Consider the following 27,296-nt stretch of genomic DNA (forward strand, 5'->3'; position numbering starts at 1 on the left):
TTTAGGCAAGAATCAATGTTATTAATAATCCAAATTCACTGATAAACGTATACAGAAACAATTATGCCAGAAAAATGTCCTATATGCATCATACCAAAGCATCGGATTTGCAAACGTTTTCCTTTCTTTAACTCGCAAACCTGACCTCGTTATTCACAAGAACGACAATCAGGCACCTTCCATGTCAACTCGATGTCATGGTTATCCCAATCGAATAAACTCGGAGCCAAAGTTGTCGAAATCACAGAGCAAAGGGGCAATGGAATTGGATAGGGTGGCAATAGCAAACTTGTACGCAAAGCAATGACCTTGAAGTACTCAGTGCTGAGGCAAGATATGATGCGTGAAGGCATGCTGCCTACTTCAGAGGAGGAACAGTTGAAGAACGTGTAGTTCACCAGGCTGCTGAAAGTACGGTGGAGGAAGGGTGAATTTTCCACAAGACTAGTTTCATGGTGGAGAAACCGTTTAGGGAGACAGTTATCGGGGTCGCTGATCGATACCACTTGTATCATGTAGTTGATGGTTTGGACAGTGAAGTCACCAAAAGATGGAAGAGTGAGAGTGGTTTGACTTCTGTTGTTACATGAGAGATCATACCCTGGATACCCACAATTAGTTTTGGCTTGGTGGTTTGTTAGCTGGAAAGGGAAACGAACCAACGGGCCACCGTCAGAGCAGTTTGAGCCACCGCATGTGGTGCTAGCGCTATGAGGATGGAAGAGGAAGAACAGGAAATAGATCAAGAAGTTACAGATTTCTAAGGTAGCCGTGTGATGATTGAGCCATAGGATAGACGGGAAAACTATATCAATATTTTGGTCGTATGCGTAATGGCCATTGACCGACCTATGACTGACATAATATAAAGCCAATCGATAAGGCAAAATAATTATTTTCAATCATCTCTTTCACTGCATTCTTTAAATTTAAATAGCAATCACTGTAATATTTTAACTATCATGTCCTTATCTCACACCAGATGTATATCCTTTGCAGATTAAATGACAATCATATGAGAAAAGAGAACCGCAACGAAAATCAAATTAAGAATACGTACAATAGACTACTCATGATGTTCTCTAGGTGTACGGATACATCTTTCCTTAACCCTATAAACCTCTTCTCTTATTCTTCTTATTTTTTCATTCCTCGCATTATACACCAAAATACTAGTTATATATGCTAATATATAGCTCTAATGCAAGACGAAAATTATTTTTTCTTACACCTAGCGCCATAAACTATAACCAAATCAAAGGAAAACTAATGAAAAGGGTTTGAAAAGTTTTAGTGTTAATCAAAAACCATGTTATAAGTTTTGTTTAATGATTTGTACATGGCCCATATTAAAGTAGTCCAACTAAAAATGGTCTAACTATAATAAATTCTGATTTGTCAATTTTACCCTTAACTTTTTTAGGTTGAGTTCCATATTTTTGTCGTTAATGGAGTTCGTCGTTAATGTACCCACTAAATTCGATTCAGTTTATTATTATGAAATGGTGCCGTTCACTCGTTCTTTCAGTCTGAAACTAAAACCCTACCCCCTTACACTTCGCAACCTTTCAATCTGAAACCATTATCTTCCCTTATCCTTCCCAAATCCCAAGTTCCCAGTTCCCATTCGCAGCCTTCGCCGCTCCACGCACCTGCGACCTATCTTCGTCTTCTTCCTTCCCAACGACCTACAACGGTGTGACCCGTCTCACTCTCAGTCAGTGTCGTCATCTCACTCTCAATCTTTCACCCCCGTGACCCGTGACAACATGACCCGCGACCTCCTCTGGCTCTGAGCCCTTTCGCCATTTTCAGTCTTGAGTCTCTCGAACCACGACTTCTTTTGCAAGGTTAGTCAGTCAGTCTCTCATGTTCTACAGATTTTCTTTGATAGTAATGCTTACTATTATTGTCAATTAGAAAAATCTGATGGGTGAGGAAGGGGATGTGAGGAAGGGTTTGTCAATTAGAAAAATTGGGAGGTTTTGATTTAAGGTTTGTAACCATTGGCTGTGCATCTGAACATTCATACCCTTGTGGTGAAAACTGGGTTCGACTTTAATGTTTATGTTAAAACCAGTTTGCTCTATTTGTATGTGAAATGTGGGTATTTGGAACATGCACATAAGATATTTGATGAAATGTCGGAGAAAAATGTTATTTCTTGGACTGCTGTGATTTGTGGGTACATTAAAAGGTTTTTTGTGTATGGTTCTTCTCTTTTAAAGATTTAATCTCTTCACTTATTATGGTAGAAAGGTACCTGCATAATCTAGATCTCTCTATTAAGATTTGGTGTAATTGGCACAACAGAGTTGTCTGATTTATTCATATCTAAACCTTCTAGCGATGAATTATGCATTTACTAATCTGTCTATTAACTTGCTTTCATCTTCCCATGTCAGCTTGACACACCCCGATCAAGATCAAGGCATGCTGGCCGTCACGTGAGAGTGATGTAGCCATGTGCACAGTGCGGAAACAATAAAGATAAGAATTATACAAATAATTAAAAACCGAAATACTAAAGTTCACTACTAAACAGGAAGTGATAAGAGTTAGTTACAATAGTAAACACTCCTAATCATAGCATATTAAGTCTAGGTGCAGTCCAATATGACAAGTACTAATTATACAGTACCAAGAATGTCCTACTATTATTTAGATAAGTTAGAACTGCCGACGTCCTCAAGCCACCAACAACAAGCTTACTTAAAACCTGGAGGGGCGCAAAACAGAAAACGTGAGTGGGCAAAAACAAATGTTTTACAAAATCGTTTTCTTTATCAACATATCTAACCCCTCGCTGTAAAACATTTATAATTTTTCCCAGAATCAGAATAGAAGCATATACATAATATATAAATATATATGAAATCATATCAATTCAATTCATGCTTCACATAATCATATTCAAATATATGACATACTAATATATAACAGAGTAAGTAATTCAGGTAAGAATAAATTCATAGAATATGATACGTTAGCCAGAACCCCTGTGGTAGTTTATACGACTGAATTCATAGCTCAAAGTCAATCTAGCCGGAGTCACTACAATGACCTATACGGCAATATAATGTACATAAATCAGAACCCCTAAAAAGGTTTGTACGACAAGATTGGGTGTAATATAGTTATGCTCAATTTTACTCTCTCATAGTAGTCAGGCGATAAATTGCTAGTCACCCTACGAGTCGGAACCATAAATAAGGTATGTACGACAAGACTGTGCACTTAATTTGGATCCAATATGAGCATATAGTGCGGGATGTGACATAAATAAACAAGCATGTACTTCATATCTCTGACTAAATCACAATCACCCTAGGTGCAGTTTTATGAGTTCAACATCAATCAATCACATGTCACATCATCGATGATTCACATAGCCAAACATAACTTACTTAAACTTACATGTGCCTTCACAGCACCACATATATATATATATATATATATATGCAACCATGAAATGCATATTCAGAATATAAAAGCATTTGGCATATTATTTCAAAGCATACTTTCCTTAAAAATGCATTTCTGGGAAATATACCAAGTATATAAATATATACTGAAAACAAATGTCGACGGGTCGTAACCCCCGAGTCGCCCGTGGATACGCTCGTCCTCGGGATAAGTCTCACATATATGCGAATTAACTATAAAAATGTTATTTTAAAGCACATAGACAAAACTAGCTAATAACTTCTCATACATTGCTCAAAATGGGTATATGAATATACCATAGTGACCTACACAACCTCAGGATCATCCCCAAATTTTTAGATATTTTTTTCGAGTTCCCATGCGCCCCCACGCGCGGCCAAACCTGACGGATTCTCTAACCACCGTTAAGGAATATTCTGTTAAAGCCTAACAGGTTCCGTTAAAACTAACTGACGGCGTCACCATATTCCATCCAAACTGACGAAATATGCCGTCAACTTCTCCGGTGAGTCGCCGGTCGTCGAAAAACTGGGTAAAACTTTAAAACGTCTATTCTCGCTCGTTTCTTAACCATTTTTCATCAAATTTATACCAATAGAAAGCTGGAGATGAGTAAAACAACGTTATACCTGTTTAAAGCTCCAAAAATCACGAAATCTCGTCTAAGAAATTCGAGGAAACCGGACAACTTCGAAACTAGCTATCCCGACGTCTAAATCTTTCCAACGAAGCACTCCGAGCCTCCTTAGAACCTCCTAAAGCTTCCTATGGTCTTGAAATTCCATAAAAATCAACATTTTACGTGAGCATGAATAGTACCTCATATCGGGGTTATGGTTTCGACATGAAAACGATGGAGTTCTTACCTGGAACGTGTACCCCAAGACTCGTATGGTCCTTACGAACATAATGGTGGTCTTAGAATCCTCGATCTGTCACGATTCAAAAGGTTTTGGGTTTAAGTCCGTATAGAAGGGAAGAGAGAGAGTCTGAGAGATAGAGAGAGGACACGGGAGGGAAAAGAGGGAAGGTTATGGGTGTGTGTGTGTGTGGTCCAAGGTCACCAATCACAAATAATAATTTTCTTACTTCCAATTGGGTCCAAAATAATAGCGACTTAACACATTGGTCCTCAACCACACATAGCCCCACGATGTCACAAACGCTCAAGGGTAAATCTGTCTTTGTACAACCACGATAATGAATTATCGGGACGGGCTGTGACAATCTCCCCACCTTATAAAATTTTGTCCTCGAAATTACATACAACCAATACCTCCATTAATAATCATAAAACAAGCGTGGATACATCTCTCTCATCCGATCATCTGTCTCCCAAGTAACTTCTTCCACTGAATGATTTCTCCATAACACCTTCACCAAACGTACGGTCTTTTTCCTTAGTTCCTTATCCTTCCAATCCAAAAGAGTCACTGGTTTCTCATCATAAGTCAAATCCGGATTAATTTCCAAAGGTTGAAGAGGGATCACATGTGAAGGATCTGAAACATAATGTTGAAGCATCGAAACATGAAATACATCGTGCACCTTAGATAACTCTGGAGGCAACTCAAGCCTGTAAGCAACCTCACCGACTCGCTCGGTGATCATATATGGTCCAATGTACCTAGGACTCAACTTTCCTTTCTTTCCAAATCGTACAACACCTTTCCAAGGTGATAGCTTCAGAAATACCTAATCGCCTACATCGTACTTCCGATCAGTGGCATGCTTGTCTACTAAACTCTTTTGTCGATTTTAGGCCGCTTTCAGGTTAGACTTAATTACCTGAACATTTTGAGTAATCACATCCACAATCTCAGGCCCCACAAAAACTCTTTCGCCAACCTCTTACCAACATAGAGGCGTACGACAAGATTTCCCATAAAGTGCCTCAAATGGTGCCATACCAATACTCTAATGATAACTGTTGTTGTAGGCAAACTCTATCAAATCCAAACAATCATGCCAACTATCTCCAAACTGCAGCACTGAAGATCTCAACATATCCTCTAATGTTTGAATGGTTCTCTCAGATTGTCCATCTGTCTAAAGGTGATATGTCGTATTATAAAGCAATCTCGTACCAAGAGATTCTTGAAATGCTATCCAGAACTTGGAAGTAAATCTGGGATCCCGATCCGAGATAATATTAACTGGCACACCATGATACTTCACAATCTGCGATATAAATAACTTAGCTAATCGGCTTAACGAATACTTCTCCCTCACTAGAATAAAATATGTTGACATCGTAAGCCGATCAACTACCACCCAAATGCCGTCATAACCATTTTGTGTATGAGGGAGCTTGTACACAAAATCCATAGTAATATTTTCCCATTTCCACTGTGGAACGGGAAGTGGCTGCATCAACCCAAACGGCTTCTTCCTTTCCGTTTTAACCTGTTGGCAAATGGCACACCTACTCACATATTCGGAAATTTCCCTTTTCATACCTGGCCAATAATAAAATGGTCTAATGGTATGATACATCTTAGTGCCTCCTGGATGCATCGCATATGCCGAAATATGTGCTTCGTCCAAAATTTCTTTCTTTAATTCTGCATTATTCGGCACATACATTCTGCTTTCCTGCATAAGCATACCATCAGATTTTCGAATCCCGAAATCTTTCTTTTTGGCTTGATTTCTTGCTTCAATTATTTCCTGGGTCTCTTCATCAATCATCTGAGCCTCAAGTACACGGTCAACTAAAATTGGCCTAACCTGAAAATTAGCAAGCAAGGCTTCTTCTCGATCTTCCACTCCAGTAGACCTCAATTCTCCTATAAGAGGGATATGACAATCATAAATGGCATTGAGTTTGGCTGGGGTCTTCCTACTAAGTGCATCCGCCACTGCATTTGCATGACCAGGATGATATGCAATCATACAGTCATAATCACTAAGCAACTCAATCCATCTCTGCTGCCGAAGATTAAGATCTCTCTGAGTAAACAGGTACTGAAGACTCTTATGATCTGTGAAGATCTTACATTTCTCGCCATAAAGATAATGCCTCCAAATCTTCAAAGCAAAGATGATAGCCGCTAACTCTAAGTCATGTGTAAGTAATTCTTCTCATGAGGTTTCAACTGTCTCGAGGCGTAAGCAATTACCCTACCATGTTGCATTAATACACAACCCAAACCATTCAGAGAAGCATCACTATAAACCTCATAATTACCACTATCATCTGGAAGCGCTATAACATGAGCATGAGTGAGATAGTACTTCAACTGCTGGAAACTTTGCTCACATTTATTATCCCATTCAAACTTAACATCCTTTCGAGTCAACCTCGTCAATGGTAAAGCAATCACTGAAAAATCCTTAACGAACCGTCTATAATAGCCTGCTAAGCCAAGAAAACTCTGTACCTCGGTAACGGTTCGAGGTTGCTCCCAATTCTCTACAGCTGCTACTTTTTGAGAATCCACTTGAATGCCTTGAGCAGAAATGACATGTCCCAAAAATGCCACTTGATTCAACCAAAATTCACATTTGCCAAACTTAGCATATAGTTGGTGTTCCCTCAAACTGCTCAACACCAACTTCAAATGTCTAGTATGCTCAGCCTTAGACTTAGAGTATACCAAAATCTCGTCAATGAAGACAATAACAAACCTGTCCAAATATGGCCGGAATACTCAATTCATCAAATCCATAAAAGCTGCTGGTGCATTAGTTAACCCGAATGGCATCACAAGAAACTCATAATGACCATATCGAGTCCTGAATGCGGTTTTAGGGACATCTTCATTTTTAATCTTCAACTGATAGTATCCCGACCTCAAGTCAATGTTAGAAAATACGCAGACACCTCTGAGTTGATCAAATAAATCGTCTATACGAGGCAATGGATAACGGTTCTTAATGGTTACCCGATTCAATTGCCTGTAATCAATGTACAGCCTCAAAGTTCCATCTTTCTTCCTCACAAATAAAACTGGATATCCCCAAGGTGAAGTCCTCGGCTGAATAAAACATTTATCCACTAACTCTTGCAACTGGACTTTCAATTCCCTTAATTAAGCATGAGTCATTCTATAAGGAGTTAAAGATATGGGATTTGTACCTAGAAGCAGATCAATAACAAACTCCACCTTTCCATCTGGTGGCAATCCAGGCGAATCCTCAGGGAATACATCCGGAAAATATCTGACCATATGAACATCCTCCACACTACTATGAGCATCATCATTCAACACCACATGAGCCAAATATCCCTGCCAACCTTTTGACAACAATTTCTTTGCTTTCATGGCTGAAATAATACCATGCCTCACCCCACTAGGCTCTCATACAAATGTAACTTTAGGTAATCCAGGACAATGAAAAGTGACTGTTTTCCCATAACAATCTATCTTGGCACGATTATAGTGCAACCAATCAGTGCCCAAAATCACATCAAAATCCATAATATCCAATGGCATAAGATTAGCTGGCATAATAATATCCTCTACTATCACTGGACATCCTAGGTATACCCGATCCACAAAACATATATCCCCTCTAGTCATAGAAAACTCTAAATTATATCCTAGAGGTGTAGGATGGGGTTGCGTCACTTGAGCAAATGTATGAGAAATAACAGAATGTGTAGCACCACAATCAATTAATACTCTAGCAAAATGACCAAGAATATTTAACGTACCCATGATTAATTCTGGATTATTCAGGGCATCTTACAGTGATATATTATGGATACGTTCCTGGTTCTGCTGTCGTCCACCGCGACCTCTGATGGCATGAACACCACGTCCATGCTTCTGCTGACCCGACTGCCTCAAAGAACCTGCACTACTAGTAGCAATCTCTCTCTGCTGGGGTTGTCCCCCTTGGTACCACTGAGATCCTCCAGATGAATGTGGCTGATAAGACATAGATCTTCCCTGATACTGAGGGTACCCACTCTGGTACTGAGGATCCTGAAAATACTGTTGTTGTCCTGAGATGTAGGGAGCGGCGTCGCCCTGATAGTGGTAGGCACCTCCTCGTCTAGTCTGAGTATAACCACAAGATCCTGAAGCGTGCTAGGTAGGTGCAGATGGTGGGAAGAAAGGCTGCTGGGATCTCTACTGACTCTGAGGGCATTGAGGAGCCCTATGACCCATCTGACCACAAGTGAAGCATCCATTGCTGCCTCTCCTACACTCCCCAAAATGCCGATTATTACACATGCCACATAAAGGAGCACCAGATCCACCTGAACCACCAAAATCTCTCTGCCTCTGGAACCTAGGGCCTCCAGTGAATCTACCACCCTCCTCTGTATATTAGTACTCAATCCTCCGCTAGAAGAGCTGGAACTGCCACCACTCCTCTTAAAGTTCTAAGTCTTGCGGGGTCCCTGAAATGCTTGCCCATTTCCTTTATCGTCTCGTCTCTGGCCCCATTCTTTCCTTCCTCATCCTTACTTTCACTAGGCATGTTCTTTGAGGCCTTAATCCTTAGTAGAATCTCATAAAACTCCTGGTAAGAGGCACAATGAATCGATGTCGCTATGGAACGCCATTTCTTCTTAGTACCCAAACTAAAACGGCGAATCATCTCTACCGGACTAGCAGCAACCTCCGAATCATATCTCGACAGATTAGTAAACATCCTGTAATACTTATTAGCGGACATCTTTCCTTGCCTCAGATGAGTAAACTCCTGTTTCTTACTATCGATATACGCAAGAGGAATGAACCTTTTCTGAAACAGCTCCTTAAACACTCCCAAATCCACAATCTCTGCTGAGGTCAACTGGTAAGACTCTTGTCTCCACCAGGATGCAGGCTGTTCTCCCAAAAACTAGGTAGTCGTCTCGACCCACTTATCAGAAGAAAGACTCCCCTAACTCTACATCACCTGAAAGGTCTTCTCCACATGATTCAGCCATTTTTCTGCCCCCTCATGACCTTCATTTCCAATGAAGTGAGTCAACTTCAGATTATGAACTGTCCCAAGAGGTGTCCTCTGGGGAGTACAGAATGTTGTCTGAATGGCAAAAACTATAGTTTCCCCTAATTAAGCAATATCAGGGAAACTAGATTCAGCTGCTTGACGAGGCTCTCTACGAGGCGGCATAGTTCTAACATAAGACATCACAAGGATTAGAATATTCAAGAATTATACAGGACTGCTAAACCTAGGCTCTGATACCAAACTGACACCCCGATCGAGATCAAGGCATGTTGGCCGTCACGTGAGAGTGAAGTAGCCATGTGCACAGTGCGGAAGCAATAAAGATAAGAATTATACAAATAATTAAAAACAGAAATACTAGAGTTCACTACTAAACAGGAAGTGATAGGAGTTAGTTACAATAGTAAACACTCCTAATCAGAGCATATTAAGTCTAGGTGCAGTCCAGTAGGACAAGTACTAATTATACAGTACCAGCAATGTCCTACTATTATTTAGATAAGTCAAAACCGCTGATGTCCTCAAGCCACCAACAACAAGCTTACTTAAAACCTGGAGGGGCGTAAAACAGAAAACATGAGTAGGCAAAAACAAATGTTTTACAAAATCGTTTTGCTTATCAACATATCTTACCCCTCGCTGTAAAACATGTATAAGTTTTCCTAGAATCAGAATATAAGCATATACATAATATATAAATATATATGAAATCATATCAATTCAATTCATGCTTCACATAATCATATTCAAATATATGTCATGCTAATATATAACAGAGTAAGCAATTCAGGTAAGAATAAATTCATAGAATATGATACGTTGGCTGGAACCCCTGTGGTAGTCTGTACGGCTAAATTCATAGCTTTAAGTCAATCTAGCCAGAGTCACTACAATGACCTATACGGCAATATACTGCACATAAGTCGGAACCCCTAAAAAGGTCTGTACAACAAGATTAGGTGTAATATAGTTATGCTAAATTTTATTCTCTCATAGTAGCCAGGCGATAAATCGCTAGTCACCTACGAGTCGGAACCATAAATAAGGTCTGTACGACAAGACTGTGCACATAATTTGGATCCAATATGAGCATAGAATGCGGGAGGTGACATAAATAAACAGGCATGTACTTCATATCTCTGACTAAATCACAATCACCCTAGGTGCAGTTTTATGAGTTCAACATCAATCAATCACATATCACACCATCGATGATTCACATAGCCAAACATAACTTACTTGAACTTACCTGTGCCTCCACAGCACCACATTTATATATATATATATATATGCAACCATGAAATGCATATTCAGAATATAAAAGCATTTGGCATATTATTTCAAAGCATACTTTCCTTAAAAATGCATTTCTGGGAAATATACCAAGTATATAAATATATACTGAAAACAAAAGCCCACTCATTGGTATGTCGATGGGTCGTAACCCCCGAGTCGCCCGTGGATACGCTCGTTCTCGAGATAAGTCTCACCTATATGCGAATTAATTATAAAAACGTTATTTTAAAGCACATGGACAAAACTAGCTAATAACTTCTCATACATTGCTCAAAATTGGTATATGAATATACCATAGTGACCTACACAACCTCAGGATATCCCCAAATTTTTAGATAATTTTTTCGAGCTCCCACGCACCACCACGCGCTAGCAAGGGCACGGAAAAATGAGCCCCACGCGCAGCAAAACCTGACGGATTCCCTAACCACCATTAGGGAATATTTTGTTAAAGCCTAACAAATTCCGTTAAAACTGACTGACGGCATCAGCATATTCTGTCCAAACTAACCGAATATGCCGTCATCTTCTCCGGCGAGTTGCTAGTCGCCTGAAAACTGGGTAAAATTTTAAAACGTCTATTCTCGCTCGTTTCTTAACCATTTTTCATGAAATTTATACCAATAGAAAGCTGAAGATGAGTAGAACAACGTTATACCTGTTTAAAGCTCCAAAAATCACGAAATCTCGTCGGAGAAATTCGAGGAAACAGGACAACTTCGAAACTAGCTATCCTAACGTCTAAATCTTTCCAACGAAGCACTCCGAGCCTCCTTAGAACCTTCTAAAGCTTTCTATGGTCTTGAAATTCCATAAAAATCAACATTTTACGTGAGCATGAATAGTACCTTAAATCGGGGTTGTGGTTTCGACGTGAAAAAGATGGAGTTCTTACCTGGAACGTGTACCCTAAGACTCGTATGGTCCTCACGAACACAATGGTGGTCTTAAAATCCTCGATCCGTCACGATTCAAAAGATTTTGGGCTTGAGTCCGTACAGGAGGGAAGAGAGAGAGTCTGAAAGATAGAGAGAGGACACGGGAGGGAAGAGAGAGAAGGTTGTGGGTGTGTGTGTGTGGTCCAAAGTCACCAATCACAACTAATAATTTTCTTACTTCCAATTGGGTCCAAAATAATAGGGACTTAACACATTGGTCCTCAACCACACATAGCCCCACGATGTCACAAACGCTTAAGGGTAAATCTGTCTTTGCACAACCACGATAATTAATTCTCGGGACGGGCTGTGACACAGCTTGTATGCAAATAATAACTTGATGTGTTTTTCTTAATGCGAATGTACATCTCCACTTCCTTAAAGGGAATTTGAAACTCGATTGTTATGCCATCGTGAAGGCATAGTGAATGCTTTACCTTACAATTGAATTGATCTTCTTTCTCGATTTGATTGCTAACTATACAACTATTCAAATGGTCCTGCATCAGTCTGTATCTTCTAACTAACCCATTGGATGTTATGTTCTGTTCTTTACAGTTATATGTTATGTAATTGGTGTATGGGAAAGCTTTGAGCTTGAAGACTTGAAGAGAAGAAGTGTGTACAAAGACATGAAGTAATGAAACCTTGAAGGTTTATTTGATTTTATTGTGTTGGAAGACTTGAACTGGGATTGTGTTGGAAGACTTGAACTGTGATTGTGTGGAAGACTTGAACTGTGATTGTGTTAGAGATGTTAAAATTTCAAATTTCAAAATTTTTCATTTTTTTGAAAAAAAAAAGGAAAAAAAAACCGAAACCGAACCGAAAAAAAATGGGCCGAACCAAACCGAAATTTCGGTTCGGTTTTAGTTTTGTCAAAAAACCGAACTGATTTGAACTGAACCCAACCCTAGTGTATACATTATGTTTGTACCATACTTGACCAATCCCGAAACTACTGAGCACCGGTCAACGTTATACCGTCAAGGACCCAGAAGAGTTTCCCTCCAACCAGGAGGCCAATCATAGCGCGACACGTGTCGACATCAGAAGCCAATCATAATGCGACATGTGTCAACATCAGAAGCCAATCACAACACGACACGTGTCTATCAGAATGAAACTAGAAACTCTCTTCTATAAATAGAGATCATTCTCTCACAATATTTCCTAATGTCATTTGTACTAAATCATTCACTAGTACTCACTAAAGGAGAGCTTGAACCTATGTACTTGTGTAAACCCTTCACAATTAATGAGAACTCCTCTACTCCGTGGACGTAGCCAATCTGGGTGAACCACGTACATCTTGTGTTTGCTTCCCTGTCCCTATCCATTTACATACTTATCCACACTAGTGACCGGAGCAATCTACCGAAGGTCACAAACTTAACACTTTCAGTTGTACCAAAGTCCTCACTGATTTTGTGCATCAATACATTAAGTTGAAAGTATACATTAAAACATGGAAGAGGGGGAAAACAAAAGAAGGAAAACAAAATACTATAAATCTAAAAGTAATACCATATTCATCAAACCATTTCCCTCCAATTGCACTGACTATATACGTAATGGAGCAACAGTATTAAGCTGAGAAAAAAGACTTTGTATCCATACTAATCTGAGAAAAAGACGTTATTCAGAATTTCGAATCAACTACACGTTTATCAACGATTAAGTAATAAATCAATCATCAACTTCCATGTCATTTAGTTTCTAAAATTTAGTCTACAAATTTAGTCTCCCTAACATTATCCAATCCTAAAAGCACAACAAGATGAAAAACTGCTTCTAAGTTCCATTTTCTTCGTTTGCCTTTCAGCAACTCAACAAGTATGATCAATACTGTACTAGGCCTACAATGAAATATTGAAGTTCATACAAATTGTGAGTTTATATTTACATTACCAGTTAACATGGAAAATGCTTAAAAAAAACAATATAAGTCATATAAATGACCATGTATTCGAGAAATTAAAGCACCTTTTGCTGTTTTGAACATGGCGGAAACGTCAATCCAGCCGTGGAGTGCAGTGCGATTGTCGTAGTCGCGGGCGTGCACACCATACTCTCAGGATATATACAGTAACACAAGCACATCGTTGCCCTCCTCATCATTAACTACCATATTAAGAATTTTATCATTAATCACCAAAATGTATGCAGTTTGAGAAAAGTGCGGGAGCAAATTCTTAACCTACAAATGTCGCATATATACATATATATTTCATAAATGAGTGGTCCTCAAAACCAATTATTGGTTGTTTCCTAAATTTTCTTTAATCCATCTTATTTATGCAATATTTTATGTTATAAACTAGGCCCAATAGTGCAGATATAAATTTTCCAACCCTAAATTAAAGAAGAATTGCCCCAAATGAAAATTGCAACGATGTAACCCAAAAGAAAATTGCAACAAATTCCTCTAATTCAAGAAATTCTTCATAACATCAAACACAAAGTACATTATACTATCAACTTCGATTCTCCTAGTCAATTCCAATCACAATTATAATATATAAAAATAAATAACAGCAAGTGGCCAAATGGTAAGAGCATGGATTGCGTTGCGGCTCCCTAGTAAACAAAAAAAGTGTGGGAGGTCCTGGATTCGATGCTTTGAACCGGTGAGTCTGCTTGATTGTAGCCACGGGCAGAGTGAAATTCTCATAGCTTCTCAGGATTCTGAAGGAGTGAATAACCTTGACTTGCCATCAATTGTCTTCCTCTTTCTAAAGAAAAAAATGTACAAAAATAACAAAAACCCAACTCAAAGATCATAGGAATTAACGAAATTAAAAATAAATATATAAAGTTAAATTCCAATTACAACATGCAAAAATGGAGTGTGACCGGTATACAGGGTGGTACATCGAGTGTTACTATACAAATGGTGGGATATGTGTGTTAAAAAGTTAATAACTTAAAAAATAAAATTTTCTATCACTTCTATTAAAACACATGGTATATCATTTATGTTCTTGTCACAAATAAAAATTTCTCGCAAAAAATGGTAAAAACCCGCGTCAAGGTTCAAGGGATCAATGCAAGAAAACCAACCATTTTCCAGAGATTGCGTTGGGAATTGGCGGAGCCGTCCTCAATTGGGCTGACGGAGGAAGAGGCGAAGACCTCGAAAGGAAGGAGTAGTATGTCGATCCAGCCGTGGATTGGTACATGACCGACAACGTCAATTCAGCAGTTGAGTGAGGCAACGTGGAGCGCAGTGCGGTTGTCGTAGTCAAACGGTGGTGGTGGTTTATGATCCGTCTGCAAACTCCGCATCACCCACCACTCCTCATTTTTCCTCCATCTTTCTCCCTCCCAAGAATTAACCCAACATCAATATTTTACGGGTCCTAAAGACCCGATTTTAGTCATGAGCTCGGCTGATTTCAGTCGTCTGATTCGGTTCGGTTGGCAAGCAAGGTCTGCACCTTAGACACGCCCATCAGGCTTGTCCAATTGCATCTAAACACCTTTGCAATGGATCAAAGAAACTTGGAACCAATGTTGTTACAATCACAAAACTCCTTCCCCTAAATTGTTGAGAATGAATCTCACGTTAACAAGAGGAGAGACCTTACATGAGTTTATAAGAGGTTGGCTTATTCTCCATATTGCCAATTAGTTTTATGGTGCCCTAGCTTTCTTCATGGTATCAGAGCAGGTTATCCCACATGTGAAGTCAAATGACCATACGTACTCTACGTCACCATGTTGCGTTGTCCACGTATGAGGCTTGAAATGTTGCCACACGTGAGGGGGACATGCAGAGAATGAATCCACATTGATGAGAGGAGGGAGTCGAGGGACCTTGCATGAACTTATAAGAGGTTGGAAAAATACTCTCCATATTACCAATTGATTTTATGGTAGAACCACTTTCTTCATAAATGACTCGTAATCCGGTGGTAATAACAAACTCGTCGGCATAGCAATGTTATTGTAGGTTTCACTCTTGAGACAATCAGTTAAGGAACGTGTAGTTTTCAAGGCCATGCAGGTAGAAGAAGGGTGAATATCTAAGACTGATGTCATGGTCGAGGAACCACTTAGGGAAACAGTTGGTGGTGTCATTGATCGATATGATTTGGTGCCAGTAGTCTATGCTCTCAATGATGAAGTCCCATGTGGATGCAAATTTTTGTCTTCTTCTTCTTGGACAAAATTGCACCTACAAAACAATTAACACCTTAGGTCAAGGCCAAGAGCCTCACGCGCCCACGATGAATGGGGGGGCTTTGGCCGAAGAACCTTCGATGCCAAAGTTAGAATTTAGAGAAAAAAGTATTTGAAGAGTTTTTGGGAGTTTTGCAAGAGTATGGAACTTAGCTTTTTAGAAGAAATAGGGTCATATATATAGGGAATGGGGTGTGGCCGGCCTTTAAGTGTATTTTGGGGTGTTATTTGGTGATTCAATTAGCAATTAATATATTAATTGGCTAATTGTCACAATAAAAGAAAAGTTTTGGGAGGTTTTTAGAGGTTATGGAATGAGGATGGATGAGACAAATTTGAACTTGTTACCTATTTTGGGTACTCCTAATTTGGTTGATGGATGATTCTCCACTGCTCGCGTGTAGGAGATTCAGTATGCCTCGAGGGTAAATTTGTCATCTTCACCCAAAAATCCATGTGTCGCCTTGTGATTATTTTTTGCTCCACAAATGCCCCCACACCTGCTGGGTTGCTCGTAGGAAAAGGCAGCAGGTGTAGAGATCTTCTTGCTTTAGGAAACGCAGGACTACTTCCTATTTTGATGTAGATTCCCTCTTTAATAGGAAATTAGGTCCTTCTAGGAAAGGGAAATAAATTTCTCTCAAAGCCTATTTAAGTCCACCTTAAGTGGGTTATTAAATCAACTTTGGAGAGCGATTTATTCTACCATACAAGAGAGAGAGCTTAAAGGATATTTGTTCCCCCTCCTCTAGCAATCTTCTACATCTTTCTCGTGCAAATGACCCTCTTTCGTTGATTTCTTCGTCTTCTCCGTGTCGTACCGACGTAAGAAAAATTTAATTTTTTCTTGTCTTCTTCTTGGGAGGTGCTGCCATGGAGCAGCCATTGGGGTGGTGCGGCGCGTCGGCTGGTAGGGGCCAGGAATCGGCTTGTCATGGGCCAAGGAGGTGGCGTGGCATGGGCAACGGTTTAGGCTGCCATGTTTAGGCTGCTTGCCAAAAATGAGGAAACTGCTTGAGTTTGATTTCTCAACTGCCGTAGATAGAGCAGTCAAGGATAAAGCTGTCAAGATCCGAGCTGCTGAAGATAAAGTGTCGGATGAATGATCTGTTAAGTGCAAAAGTGGCTGCTACCCCTGACCATTTGCTGCCTAGTTGATCTTCAAGCATTCGATCTTTTAAGCTATGTGGCCTCTCACACTGGAGAGCTTACCCAAATGGGTGTCGGGGAATTAGTTTACCCTCTTGCACTGGAAAGCAATTAGTTTACCCTCTCGCACTGGAGAGCAATTAGTTTACCCTGTCACGCAGGAGAGCAATTAGTTTACCATCTCGCACTGGAGAGCAATTAGTTTACCTTCTCATGCTGGAGAGCAAACCCATATGGGTGTCGAGGAATTGGTTTACCCTCTCGCATTAGAAAGCAATTAGTTTATCATCTCGCGCTGGAGAGCAAACCCATATGGGTGTTGGGGAATTGGTTTACCCTCTCGCACTGGAGAGCAATTAGTTTATCCTCTCGCACTAGAGAGCAAACCCATATGGGTGTCGGGGAATTGGTTTACCCTTTCGCACTAGAAAGCAATTAGTTTATCCTCTCGCACTGGAGAGCAAACCCATATGGGTGTCGGGGAATTGGTTTACCCTCTCGCATTGGAGAGCAATTAGTTTATCCTCTCGCACTGGAAAGCGAATCCGTATGGGTTTTTAGCAGTCGTTGTGGACAGCAGTTGAGCCATGCTTGTGAATAACTTCTTGAATCTTCATTTAGAATAAAGAAATAAATCAACTATGCTGGAAGGCAGAAACTGCATAACAAACTAGATAATCTTTGGCTTGTGAAGCCTTGTTCGTCGAGCTGCTTGAGACTTAAAACTTATTTGGAAAAAATCCAAACGAGGTTTAGGGGGTGATGGAGACTTCCCCTGCTTGTGTAGGCCGTTTCGTTGACTTGTCATGATACTCGTCGCATCGACCCTCATTTGTCAGCTTCTTAAGATACTGCTTCCACTTTAGGCAGCCGTTGGTAGTGTGACCTGATCCTTGATGGAATGCGCAATACTTTGTATGATCCAACCTGATAAGATCGCCTTTCATGGGTGGCGGCAGTTCGAACCAAGGTTCGTTCTTGAGGTTGCAGAGAATTTGGCCGATTAGAACTGTGAATTTGGTGAATGTTTCAGGCGCTGAGTCTTCTCTGGTTGGGGAACGTTCCATGTGCTTCTTTTCTGACTCTGTTTTGTTAGACTGCTTGGCCTCGTCCCATAGTGCATGTTTTTCTACCAAAGCATACGAAGCTGCTAGGGTCAGTTCTTCTCCCATTATCAGTTTTCCTAATAAAAGATGTTCGGTAGGAAGTCCATTTCTAAATGCTGTTGTTGCTATGTCTTCGTTGCAACCAACAATCTTAGCCTTCTCCGCTTTGAATCTCTTGACATAGTCGCGAATTGTCTCCCAAGGGTCTTTTACGATGCTGAAGAGATGGTCAGATGTTCTTTTGATTGAGCACTTATACAAATAATCCTTAGTGAAAACAAAGGAAAGTTCATTGAAACTCCGGATCGACTGCGACGGTAGAGTGTGAAACCAGTCTTATGCCTCGCCTTGTAGAGTTGTGGTAAAAAATTTGCACATAAGCGCATTGTTGTTCCTGTAAAAGATCATGGTACTGTTGTAGTGCTTGAGATGTTGATCTGGATCTTCGTCTTCCTTGTACGGAATGAAGTGAGGCATAATGAACCCGCGAGGTGGATCTGTCCGCTCGATCTCATTCATAAATGGTGACATGCTTATGTTAGTCATGTCTCGTCAAAGCGCATCGTCAGTAGCCTTGTTATGTTGGAAATTGTGCAATCGTTCAGTTATGAGTCTCTCAACTTCTTTTTGAATTTGCCTCTACTGGGGCAGTGGAATTTTTGGCTGCCTTCAATCTTGACCTATGGGTCTAAACCGCTCTTCCCTATGCTCAACTCATCCATGTTGCAGCTGCGGTGCATGTGGCATGTACCTGGCAAGCGAATAGGCTTTTCGCAGGCTACCGGTTGAACTTGAGTCGGATTGAGTGACTGCTTCTCTCCGTCTACCATGCTGCCTACTCCGATGTGAGGTGGAGAATGCTTCTTGCGATCTTAGTTGTGAATGAACATTTCGCCTGGAAGGTTGTCCATGTTAATAATCAGAGTGTGACCTCAACCGTGAACGTATGCTCGACCATGGGCTTGATTGGGAATGCACGCTCCTCCGCGCGCTAAGACGAGAGTATACGCTATCCCAAGGACCCAGGCGGGAGCGTAAACTGCCAGAACGCTTGGAACGTGGCTGGTTAAGGGGTTGTTTGTCGGGACGCTAGTTGAGAGGTTCGTATGCCCTTGTCCTACTTCAGGACACCTCGTCAAAGGCACATTGGATCTTGGTGCGTTGCAAGAGTTGATTCACCAAGGTTATCTGTTATGCAAGGGCGCTCGTCAACTCTATGACTTGTCGAGATAAGTGTTGTTCGCCATTTAGATTGGAAAAGCTTGGAATGAATGTGCCTCCTTGAGCAGTGGAAGTGTGGTAGACTCCGGGTGCAAGATTTGAGTTGGAAAATATCAAATCCGCGAAGAAATGTGGTGAAAATGCCTCCGGCTCGATGGTTGCTCCAGATAGTTGAGATATTCTAGGGCCAACTTGAGCTGCTTGGGAAACCATGGGAGGTAGGGCTGTGAAAACAGGTTAGATTACTGGAGCATGCTGGGTCGCAGGAGCAGGAAGGGCTGCGGGAGCAGGCAGGGCTGCAGGAGCAAGCTGGGTCACGGAAGCAGGCTGCTCAATGCGTGGTGCATACGAATGAGAGGCTTGGGCTCGGGCCTGTGCAAGCTTGGATGGCATGGCTTGGGCCATGGTGAAACCATGTAGTGGTGGTGCCACTCTGCTTACGACCGCATTTTGCCTCATGGATCTTCGCGATCCCATTTCTTGAGTATTGGAATTTTCACTTATAGAATTTTCTAAATTTCTAGCCATTATATTTTTCATATACGTTTTATCAAAGAACCTTTGCAAATAAAAAATTCTAATAATAAGAATGTATGAAAAATATTCAAATGGACTAGAAAATAGAGAAAAAAAACATTTTTATGCGAGAGTCTTCTACGAGTGTGAATTTCAACTCTCAATGAAAGCACCAATTTGTGGATGCAAATTTCCGCCTTCTTCTTCTTGGACAAAATTGCACATACAAAACAATTAACACCTTAGGTCAAGGCCAAGAGCCTCACGTGCCCACGATGAATGGGGAGGGCTTTGGCCAAAGAACCTCTAATGTCAAAGTTAGAATTTAGAGAGAAAAGTATTTGGAGAGTTTTTGGGAGTTTTGCAAGAGTATGGAACTTAGCTTTTTAGAAGAAATAGGGTCATATATATAAGGAATGGGGTGTGGCCGGCCTTTAAGTGTGTTTTGGGATGTTATTTGGTGATTCAATTAGTAATTAATATATTAATTAGGTATAAATATATTAATTGGCTAATTATCATAATAAAAGAAATGTTTTGGGAGGTTTTTGGAGGTTATGGAATGAGGATGGATGAGACAAATTTGAACTTGTTACCTATTTTGGGTACTCCTGATTTGGTTGATGGATGATTCTCCACTGCTCTCGTGTAGAAGACCCGGTATGCCTCGAGGGTAAATTTGTCATCTTCACCCAAAAATTCACATGTCGCCTTGTGATTATTTTTTGCTCCACATCCCTGGATGATGGCAGAGTGAAAATGGTTTGGGTTTGGTTGTTACGTACATATGAGAGATCAAACCTTGGATACCCACAATTTGAGGGTTGAAGATTGCTTAGCCGAAAAGGGAATCAAACCGGCTTAGCTGCCGTCTGTAAATTTGATCTACCACGGGTGGTAGCTCGTAGTGTTTGAGGGAGGAAGAGAACAAGAAGAATAAGCAGGTGAAGATTTCTAAGTTAGCCATATGATAGCCGCTAAAAACCAGACTAATATAGGAAATTGCCATAGCAAACCCAATAAACGATCTCGTTTGATTATAATAGTAGTACAAAACAATCATTTGTCTCTAGCTATCACAACCATATACATATACATATGCAAACATATACATATACAAATCAAATCACAACCATACCTTATGGCAAAAAATAACACGACCATCAAAATCTATGGTGATGCTAAAGAAAAAGTTGAAGAAGACATTGAGAAAGAATGGGTAGCAACAGATGAGCCCTCTGGTGAATTCCTACAAACGGGGCATGTTGCATTCATTTTAAGCCATTCGTCTATGCAACTAGCATGGAAGTAATGATTACACTCTGGTATAGTCCTCAACACCTCCTTGGCCTCGTACTCACTTAAACATATTGAACACATGTTGTCGTTGGGCTTGGGCAATCTCTTACTCTCTCCGAGCAAAGTCTTGGGGTATGATTGAATGGTTGGGCCATCAAGCCCTATTGTGAAGAAGGTAGGTTGCCGAGAAGCTAAGGTGGAGAGATCCATGCTTGGCTGGTGGCGATGAGCGTGAGCCTTTATCCTTCCGAAGATATAACTTGCGAGTCCAATGATGCATAATAGTCCGGGTATTCCCACACCTATGATTATACCATATTTTGCGCTTCTTGGAAGACCTGAACGTGAAAGATCATAGGAATTGCAATTGGTTAGTTCATATATTCAGTTCATTTTCAATGGAATGGACATCACTATTATTAATAGAAAACTTTCGTTAGTATATAGATGGCAGATGAGTTTCTTTTGGAGTGTGACATGTATATGTGAACATAAGTTGAAGAAAAAATTAAATAAATTTTAATATTTTGCAACTATTGTTGTTTTCTCAACTAACACTTTATTTGAATGATGGGTGCATGAATTCAGATCATAAGTGGTGTTTAATTAAGAAAAAAGCATTTTTATAATCTAATCTATTGATCACACTCTAGATTACAAAAACCATTTACTATTGTACAAAATGTTTTATTGATCACTAGGTGATTCCAATGAATGATGGTTTCACTCGCCTTTATATTTATGTCAAGGATATGCAGAAGAAGTGAATTATGTGCATTTAGTGTTTTAATCTCAATCTTTAATATTAAAAAGTGAGTTAATTATCTTAAATTATTATGATCAAATGATAATTTAGGCATTTTACTTCTCAGACACCCATTCTAATTTTTGTCCCTTGATTTTCTTCAATTTATCCGATTCGACGGTTGAAAATTAAAAAGGTATATGAGAAGTAAAATATGATGTGTGAATATCACATCTCTAAATTTATACCTTGCTAACATCATGTAACGTGATCCACTCGTTTATACTGTTAAACTATGAGAATTGCACTCAGGTCAACACACTGAATTTCTTTGATAGGACATGATTATGACGTTAAAGATTTTAAAAGCGGTAGGTTGGTAAGCATGGAACTTTCGGTCACTTTCCGCGCTTGTGCTTCCCTTATTCCCTGTTTCAAGAACATTGTGATCACAATAATCTCAAAAATCAAAGCTGACATTTAATAAAGCCACCATGGTACGCGGCATTACCTAATGGATGTGCTTGTTTTCTTCTAATGACCGATAGATATGTCCAACCTCGAGGGACACATGCAACATTACCCCTCCCCAAGCATTGACTTATTCAATATTTGCTTACTTGGCTAGACACAGTGTCCTTCTCTTTTGATCGAGGCTCGTTCGACTCAGGTGGAATGTTCGTATTCTATGTCACAATAGTCAACTAGTTACTAAACATTGAAGATGCAGAGTGATTTCACATTTCTCGGTTAAGTTCAAATAGCAGCACCTTTTTGTCCCATATCACCGATCGAAGATGTATAAAAAGTTCTAAATAATTACGAGATTGTAAGAAATCCCAAGTACAATAAGTCAACTCGGTTTAATTGTGCTGGCCGCACTTTAACAAGATTAGTTATACCATAAATTAAGTAATTTTTATGTATCTTTCGTTTTTTTTAATTTTCTTTACTTTGATGAGTAAAGTTTATGTCTCCTAAACAGCTAGATGTAATTTTTTTTTTTAATTCCTTTTGCACCCTCAAAGTTTATAAAAATAAAAACAAAATTAAACAAATTGTCTTACTGCCAACCTGAATCATATTTTTTGACAAAACTAAACTTGATTAAAAAAGTTATGTCTTACTACCAATGATTTAGATGAATAAGATCTAAACAATATATATATATATATATCGTACTGGATAATACTTGCATCTGCTAATGTGGGGATGCGCATATTCCCTCATTTGTAAATAATGTATCTTGACCAAATAAATCAATGATCGAATTTTCATTTGAAGATCATTCCTACAAAAAAATAGTTCGAATTGAATTTCGTTTTATCATCCAAATGTATCAAATAAATGGACGATTCAGTATGAATATGTTTCTTGGTAATTACACTGTTTATTTGTTCTATACATTAGTATAATTAAATGATCTCCGATTGAAATGATTTGTTGTAGAGATATCTCCAAATAAAAATAAAAAGAATTGAACGGGTCCAATTTGATTCTATTCATAGTGACCCAAACTTGTATATTATAACCAAGAGTGAGTGTTATTAATAACTTTCAAGATGTGTTTAAAGATAAAAGATTTATTTGTATAAGCCATGAAAATCAAGAGCAGAGGTAGCAGCTTAATTATATGCAAGTAACCTATAAAATAGTGCATATAGTGGAGTAATTGGAAAATTAACCTACCTTCACTCTTAGCCTCAGGAATATTCGAGCACACAATCCGATCAACATCTCTGTTAAACCCACAATCTCCACCACGGGCTTCACAATCAGGACAGTCAGGCGTTGACCAAGTCAACCCAACACCACGCCAAACATCCCCAAACAACTCCAGCATCTCATCAGCAGCTGTAGTCGGAACCACAACACTCGAAATCACCGGACACAAAACCACTGACGGTAACGGTGACGGTGACGGTGAAGCTGACGAAGACGACGTTGACTGAAGCCAATTTTCGTACACCCCCGACCGAACAGCAAACACCATGTGATTCTCAGTGCTGAGACAGGAAATAATCGTGGCTATGAAGGGTATCGACGTCGCGTGGCTTGCTCGTGCCAGAGAGGAGCAGTTGAGGAAGGTGAGGTTCTGGACTCTGTCGAAGTGGAACGGCGTGCCGTGGAGGTTGAAGGTGTTGTTTAGGAACCGTTTGGGGAGGCAGTGGTTGGGGTCGTTGATGTAAAGCGTTTGGAAGTCGTAGTCGATGCTTTGGACTATGAAGTTGTCGGAAGAGGCTGGGAGGGTGAGTGTGGTCATGAATGGGGTTTGGTTGCTGCATGAGAGGTCAAACCCTGGATTGTTGTACCGACAGCGTGGGGATTGGAGGTTTCGAAGCCAGAAAGGGAATCGGACCGGAGGTCCGCGGGGGCAGTTTGATGCAGGGCAGATGGAAGAAGCCCTTGTTGGATGGAAGAAGATGATCACGAAAAGTAAGAATAATGAGAAGAGTTGTAAGGCAGCCATTTGATAGTACTGGAAGTTGTTTTTTTTTTTTTTTTTTTTGGATAATACTGGAAGTTGTTTGGTGAAAGATTTAGCCAGGTAGGCATTGAGTGGTGGTTCATATCTGCTATATATAAGTGTCTTAGAAATGAGAGTAAAATACCGACACGAAGATATTTAGGTAAAGGCCATGATATTGGGACAAACAAACATGGTATTTGCCCAAACAAAATAAATATATATATATATATATATTTTTTTTTTTTTTAAACAAATAATATTATATACACTAAAAGAGAGAATAAATGCTTAGCCTCATAATGGACTAATAATAATATGGTTTAAATTCATCTTTAGTGAATATTGAACATAAAACTTTTCACTTATAGATAAAAAGGAATATCATTAGATCATAATAAGTGACAACAAAATTAATATATTTATTTCATTAAAAAACCGACAACCAACATATTTATTAATATACTTTAATATAAATTTTAGTAAATTTATATATCTATATAATTTAATTATTCATTTCGTCTTTCACCTAAACTATATATTTTGATAATTAGTGTAATAATTGGACTAGTCCAAATACCTAATGATGTGACAACTAAATGTAAATCGTTTGACATTTTAGCATTTTGATGGACGCAGATGGAGCTCGTGACGTGCGCGTGGGTGGCGGTGGAAACTGGGGGAATGTCATCGGCTTCACACCGTAAACTTATTGGGAGGGGCATGGAAGAGGTCAGCGTTTGATTATTTGATAGAAAAATGACATATTAAATAAGTTGGGTCATTGAAGGCATTGAATGTCTTTCAAACTCATATGGAGTGATGGGGAGTCTAATCTTTGTTTTGTCTTGCACGGGTTTACAGTTTACCAAGACCCTTTTTAATTTTCTAGATAAATACCATTAAGAGTAGACCTGTAAACGGATCGGGTTTATTGGGTTTAGATCGAGTTCAACCCGATCCGTTAAGTTAACGGGTCACCCGTTAACAATTATTATTATTATTATTTTTTGCATAAAGTTTATTTTTTGTTATTAAGACTTTACTAAAATGACTAAAATATCCTCAACTAACGGGTGCTAACGGGTGTTAACAAGTCTTAACGGGTCTAACAGGTTGACCTAAAGTGACCCGTTATTTAACAGGTTGTTAACGGGTTCATCCGTTAACGACCCGATCCGTTAAGCATCCACCCAAATACAAATATTAACGGGTTGGGTCGGGTCGGGTTAACGGGTTGGGTCCAAAATACCAGGCCTAATTAAGAGGGTTAATATACCCACCTCATAATCTTATTTTTCCACCCACTTGTTAATGAAAATTTTAATAACGAATTTAATCTTATGTAAAAAGACTTCAAAGGCCTTGTTAAAAGTTAATCCTTTTATATATTCTTCGTAGTCAAAGAAAAAAAAAAGAACAGAAAAAAATTTAAAAACTAAAATGAGAAAAGAATCAAATCTTCCCATTTTGTCTCTTCATTCCCCGCCACTGTCAACTCTTTCTTCCTCCTCCATCTTCTATCTTTTCATTCCACCCCCACCCACCCCAAATTCTCTCTCTTTTTTCCCCTACTTTCAACCCTTAATTCTAAATTGGAATCGGAAAATTGAATCTTAAATCCAGATTTGGTAGGGGGAGAAAGAAAGAGGTAGAGATGAACATAGAAAGGAGAAGAAAACAGAAGGAATATAACTTCCCCAAGGACAAAGGAAAAAGGAGTTGCCGCCGTCATATGTAGTGCCTGGTTGTGGTTTTTTTTTGGTAGGTTAGGCAGGGACATTCACGGCTGTTCCATTCTCTTAAAATCGATTCAATCATTTTTTATATTTTATTTTATTTTATTTAGGAAACTGTTAGGGATAAGTAGGTGGGAATAAAGTGTTTGATTTTTTTTAAACTTTTTATGATGGATAAAAATATAACGTAGGTAGAAAAATAAAATTATGAAGTTGGCATAGTAGAACTCACTATTAATAACTCAACAAATAATTCACAGAAATGATTAACATTACTAAGAAAAAAAAAGGAAAATACATGGCAATCTACATGCGTGCATGAGTGATTGATCAATATGTTTAATTTTCAAAAGTCTTACCTTTTTTTTTTTTTTGATTCTAAAATATATTGATGTTTTGTTACTTAGTGTTACGATCTAATAATATTTCTCTTCACTTGTCAGTGAGAGGTCTTAGGTATGATTTTTGCCTCAAACGAGTTTGAACCACATTAATGCTAGCTTATTGTGAGGCCAAGCTCACCCTCTCTTCTTTAGTGTAGATACTATCGTTTGTTAAAAAAAAAATTAAAAAAAAAAAAAAAAATATATATATATATATATATATATATATTGATGTTTTTGTTCTCTAAAGGGCGCATCCAAGTATTAATGGCGGAGCCACATATTAAGCTACTTTCACGCTCCTAAGTGGGACATGTCATGGCGTAGAGTTTGGCTTTGAAATCCATGCCATGAGCATCGATGTTGGCGAGAAATTTTTTATTGTGACAGGAATATAAATGGTACATCACGTGTTTTAATAGAAGTAGTAGTAAATTTTATTTTTTAACTTATTAATTTTTTAGCACACATATCACATAATTTATATAATGACACGTGATGTATTACCTCGTGTAACGATCACATTGAAAAATCTCTCGATGTTGAGGCATGGCACCAACGAAATTGACAAGGTCAAGGAGCGAGGGCTCGGGGCTTTGGTAGCATGGAGGCATTCTAGCTATGTGAGTACCATAAATAGGGGATGTACTATCCACACACCATTTTTTACTTCTCACACACCTCTTGTTAATTTTTGTCCGTTGAACTTCTTCAATTCATCTGATCCAACGGCCAAAAACCAAAAAAGTGTGAGAAAAGTAAAAAATGTGTATAGATATCACATCCCTAAATAAGACATGGCATCGGCAGCCGAGAAGAGTGGAGGTCATAGTTGTGGCACGTTGTTAGATGACATTAAGGGGAATGCCATGAAGGAATGGACGTCATT

The 27,296-nt window shown here is 39.2% G+C and overlaps 2 protein-coding genes across 5 annotated transcripts; both read right to left on the minus strand.

Annotated features, from left to right (window-relative positions):
- Window positions 1–17,683: 17,683 nt before the first annotated feature.
- LOC139191213 (uncharacterized) lies at window positions 17,684–18,583 on the minus strand. Its single transcript, XM_070811786.1, has 2 exons — window positions 18,414–18,583; window positions 17,684–18,275 (listed from the first exon to the last, which is right to left on the minus strand). The coding sequence occupies exons 1-2, from the start codon at window positions 18,581–18,583 to the stop codon at window positions 17,684–17,686; spliced, it is 762 nt and encodes a 253-aa protein (XP_070667887.1).
- Window positions 18,584–20,764: 2,181 nt separating this feature from the next.
- Window positions 20,765–24,412, minus strand: LOC103404421 (RING-H2 finger protein ATL20-like). Of its 4 annotated transcripts, XR_011575390.1 has the most exons (4): window positions 23,508–24,412; window positions 22,330–22,504; window positions 22,067–22,247; window positions 20,765–21,411 (listed from the first exon to the last, which is right to left on the minus strand). XR_011575390.1 is itself a non-coding variant. In XM_008343332.4 (2 exons), exons 1-2 carry the CDS (start codon window positions 24,286–24,288, stop codon window positions 20,945–20,947), a joined length of 1,248 nt encoding a protein of 415 aa, XP_008341554.1. In that variant the 5' UTR covers window positions 24,289–24,394; the 3' UTR covers window positions 20,765–20,944. The 4 variants fall into 4 exon arrangements, 1 of the variants encoding a protein (XP_008341554.1); XR_011575391.1 differs by lacking the exon at window positions 22,067–22,247; XR_011575389.1 differs by lacking the exon at window positions 22,330–22,504 and having other exon boundaries at window positions 23,508–24,394.
- Window positions 24,413–27,296: the final 2,884 nt, after the last annotated feature.

Source organism: Malus domestica, chromosome 14, assembly GCF_042453785.1.
Source record: "Malus domestica chromosome 14, GDT2T_hap1".
Lineage (NCBI taxonomy): Eukaryota > Viridiplantae > Streptophyta > Magnoliopsida > Rosales > Rosaceae > Malus > Malus domestica.

What these genes read in the sequence shown, in the direction of transcription:
- LOC103404421 (XM_008343332.4), bottom strand. Translation starts at nt 24,288, where the DNA reads ATGGCTGCCTTACAACTCTTCTCATTATTCTTACTTTTCGTGATCATC. An exon ending in TCCTGAGGCTAAGAGTGAAG is followed by an intron (nt 21,412 to 23,507) that starts GTAGGTTAATTT and finishes TTTCACGTTCAG; the next exon opens with GTCTTCCAAGAAGCGCAAAA.
- LOC139191213 (XM_070811786.1), bottom strand. Translation starts at nt 18,583, where the DNA reads ATGACTAACATAAGCATGTCACCATTTATGAATGAGATCGAGCGGACA. An exon ending in AGGAACAACAATGCGCTTAT is followed by an intron (nt 18,276 to 18,413) that starts GTGCAAATTTTT and finishes CTCAATCAAAAG; the next exon opens with AACATCTGACCATCTCTTCA.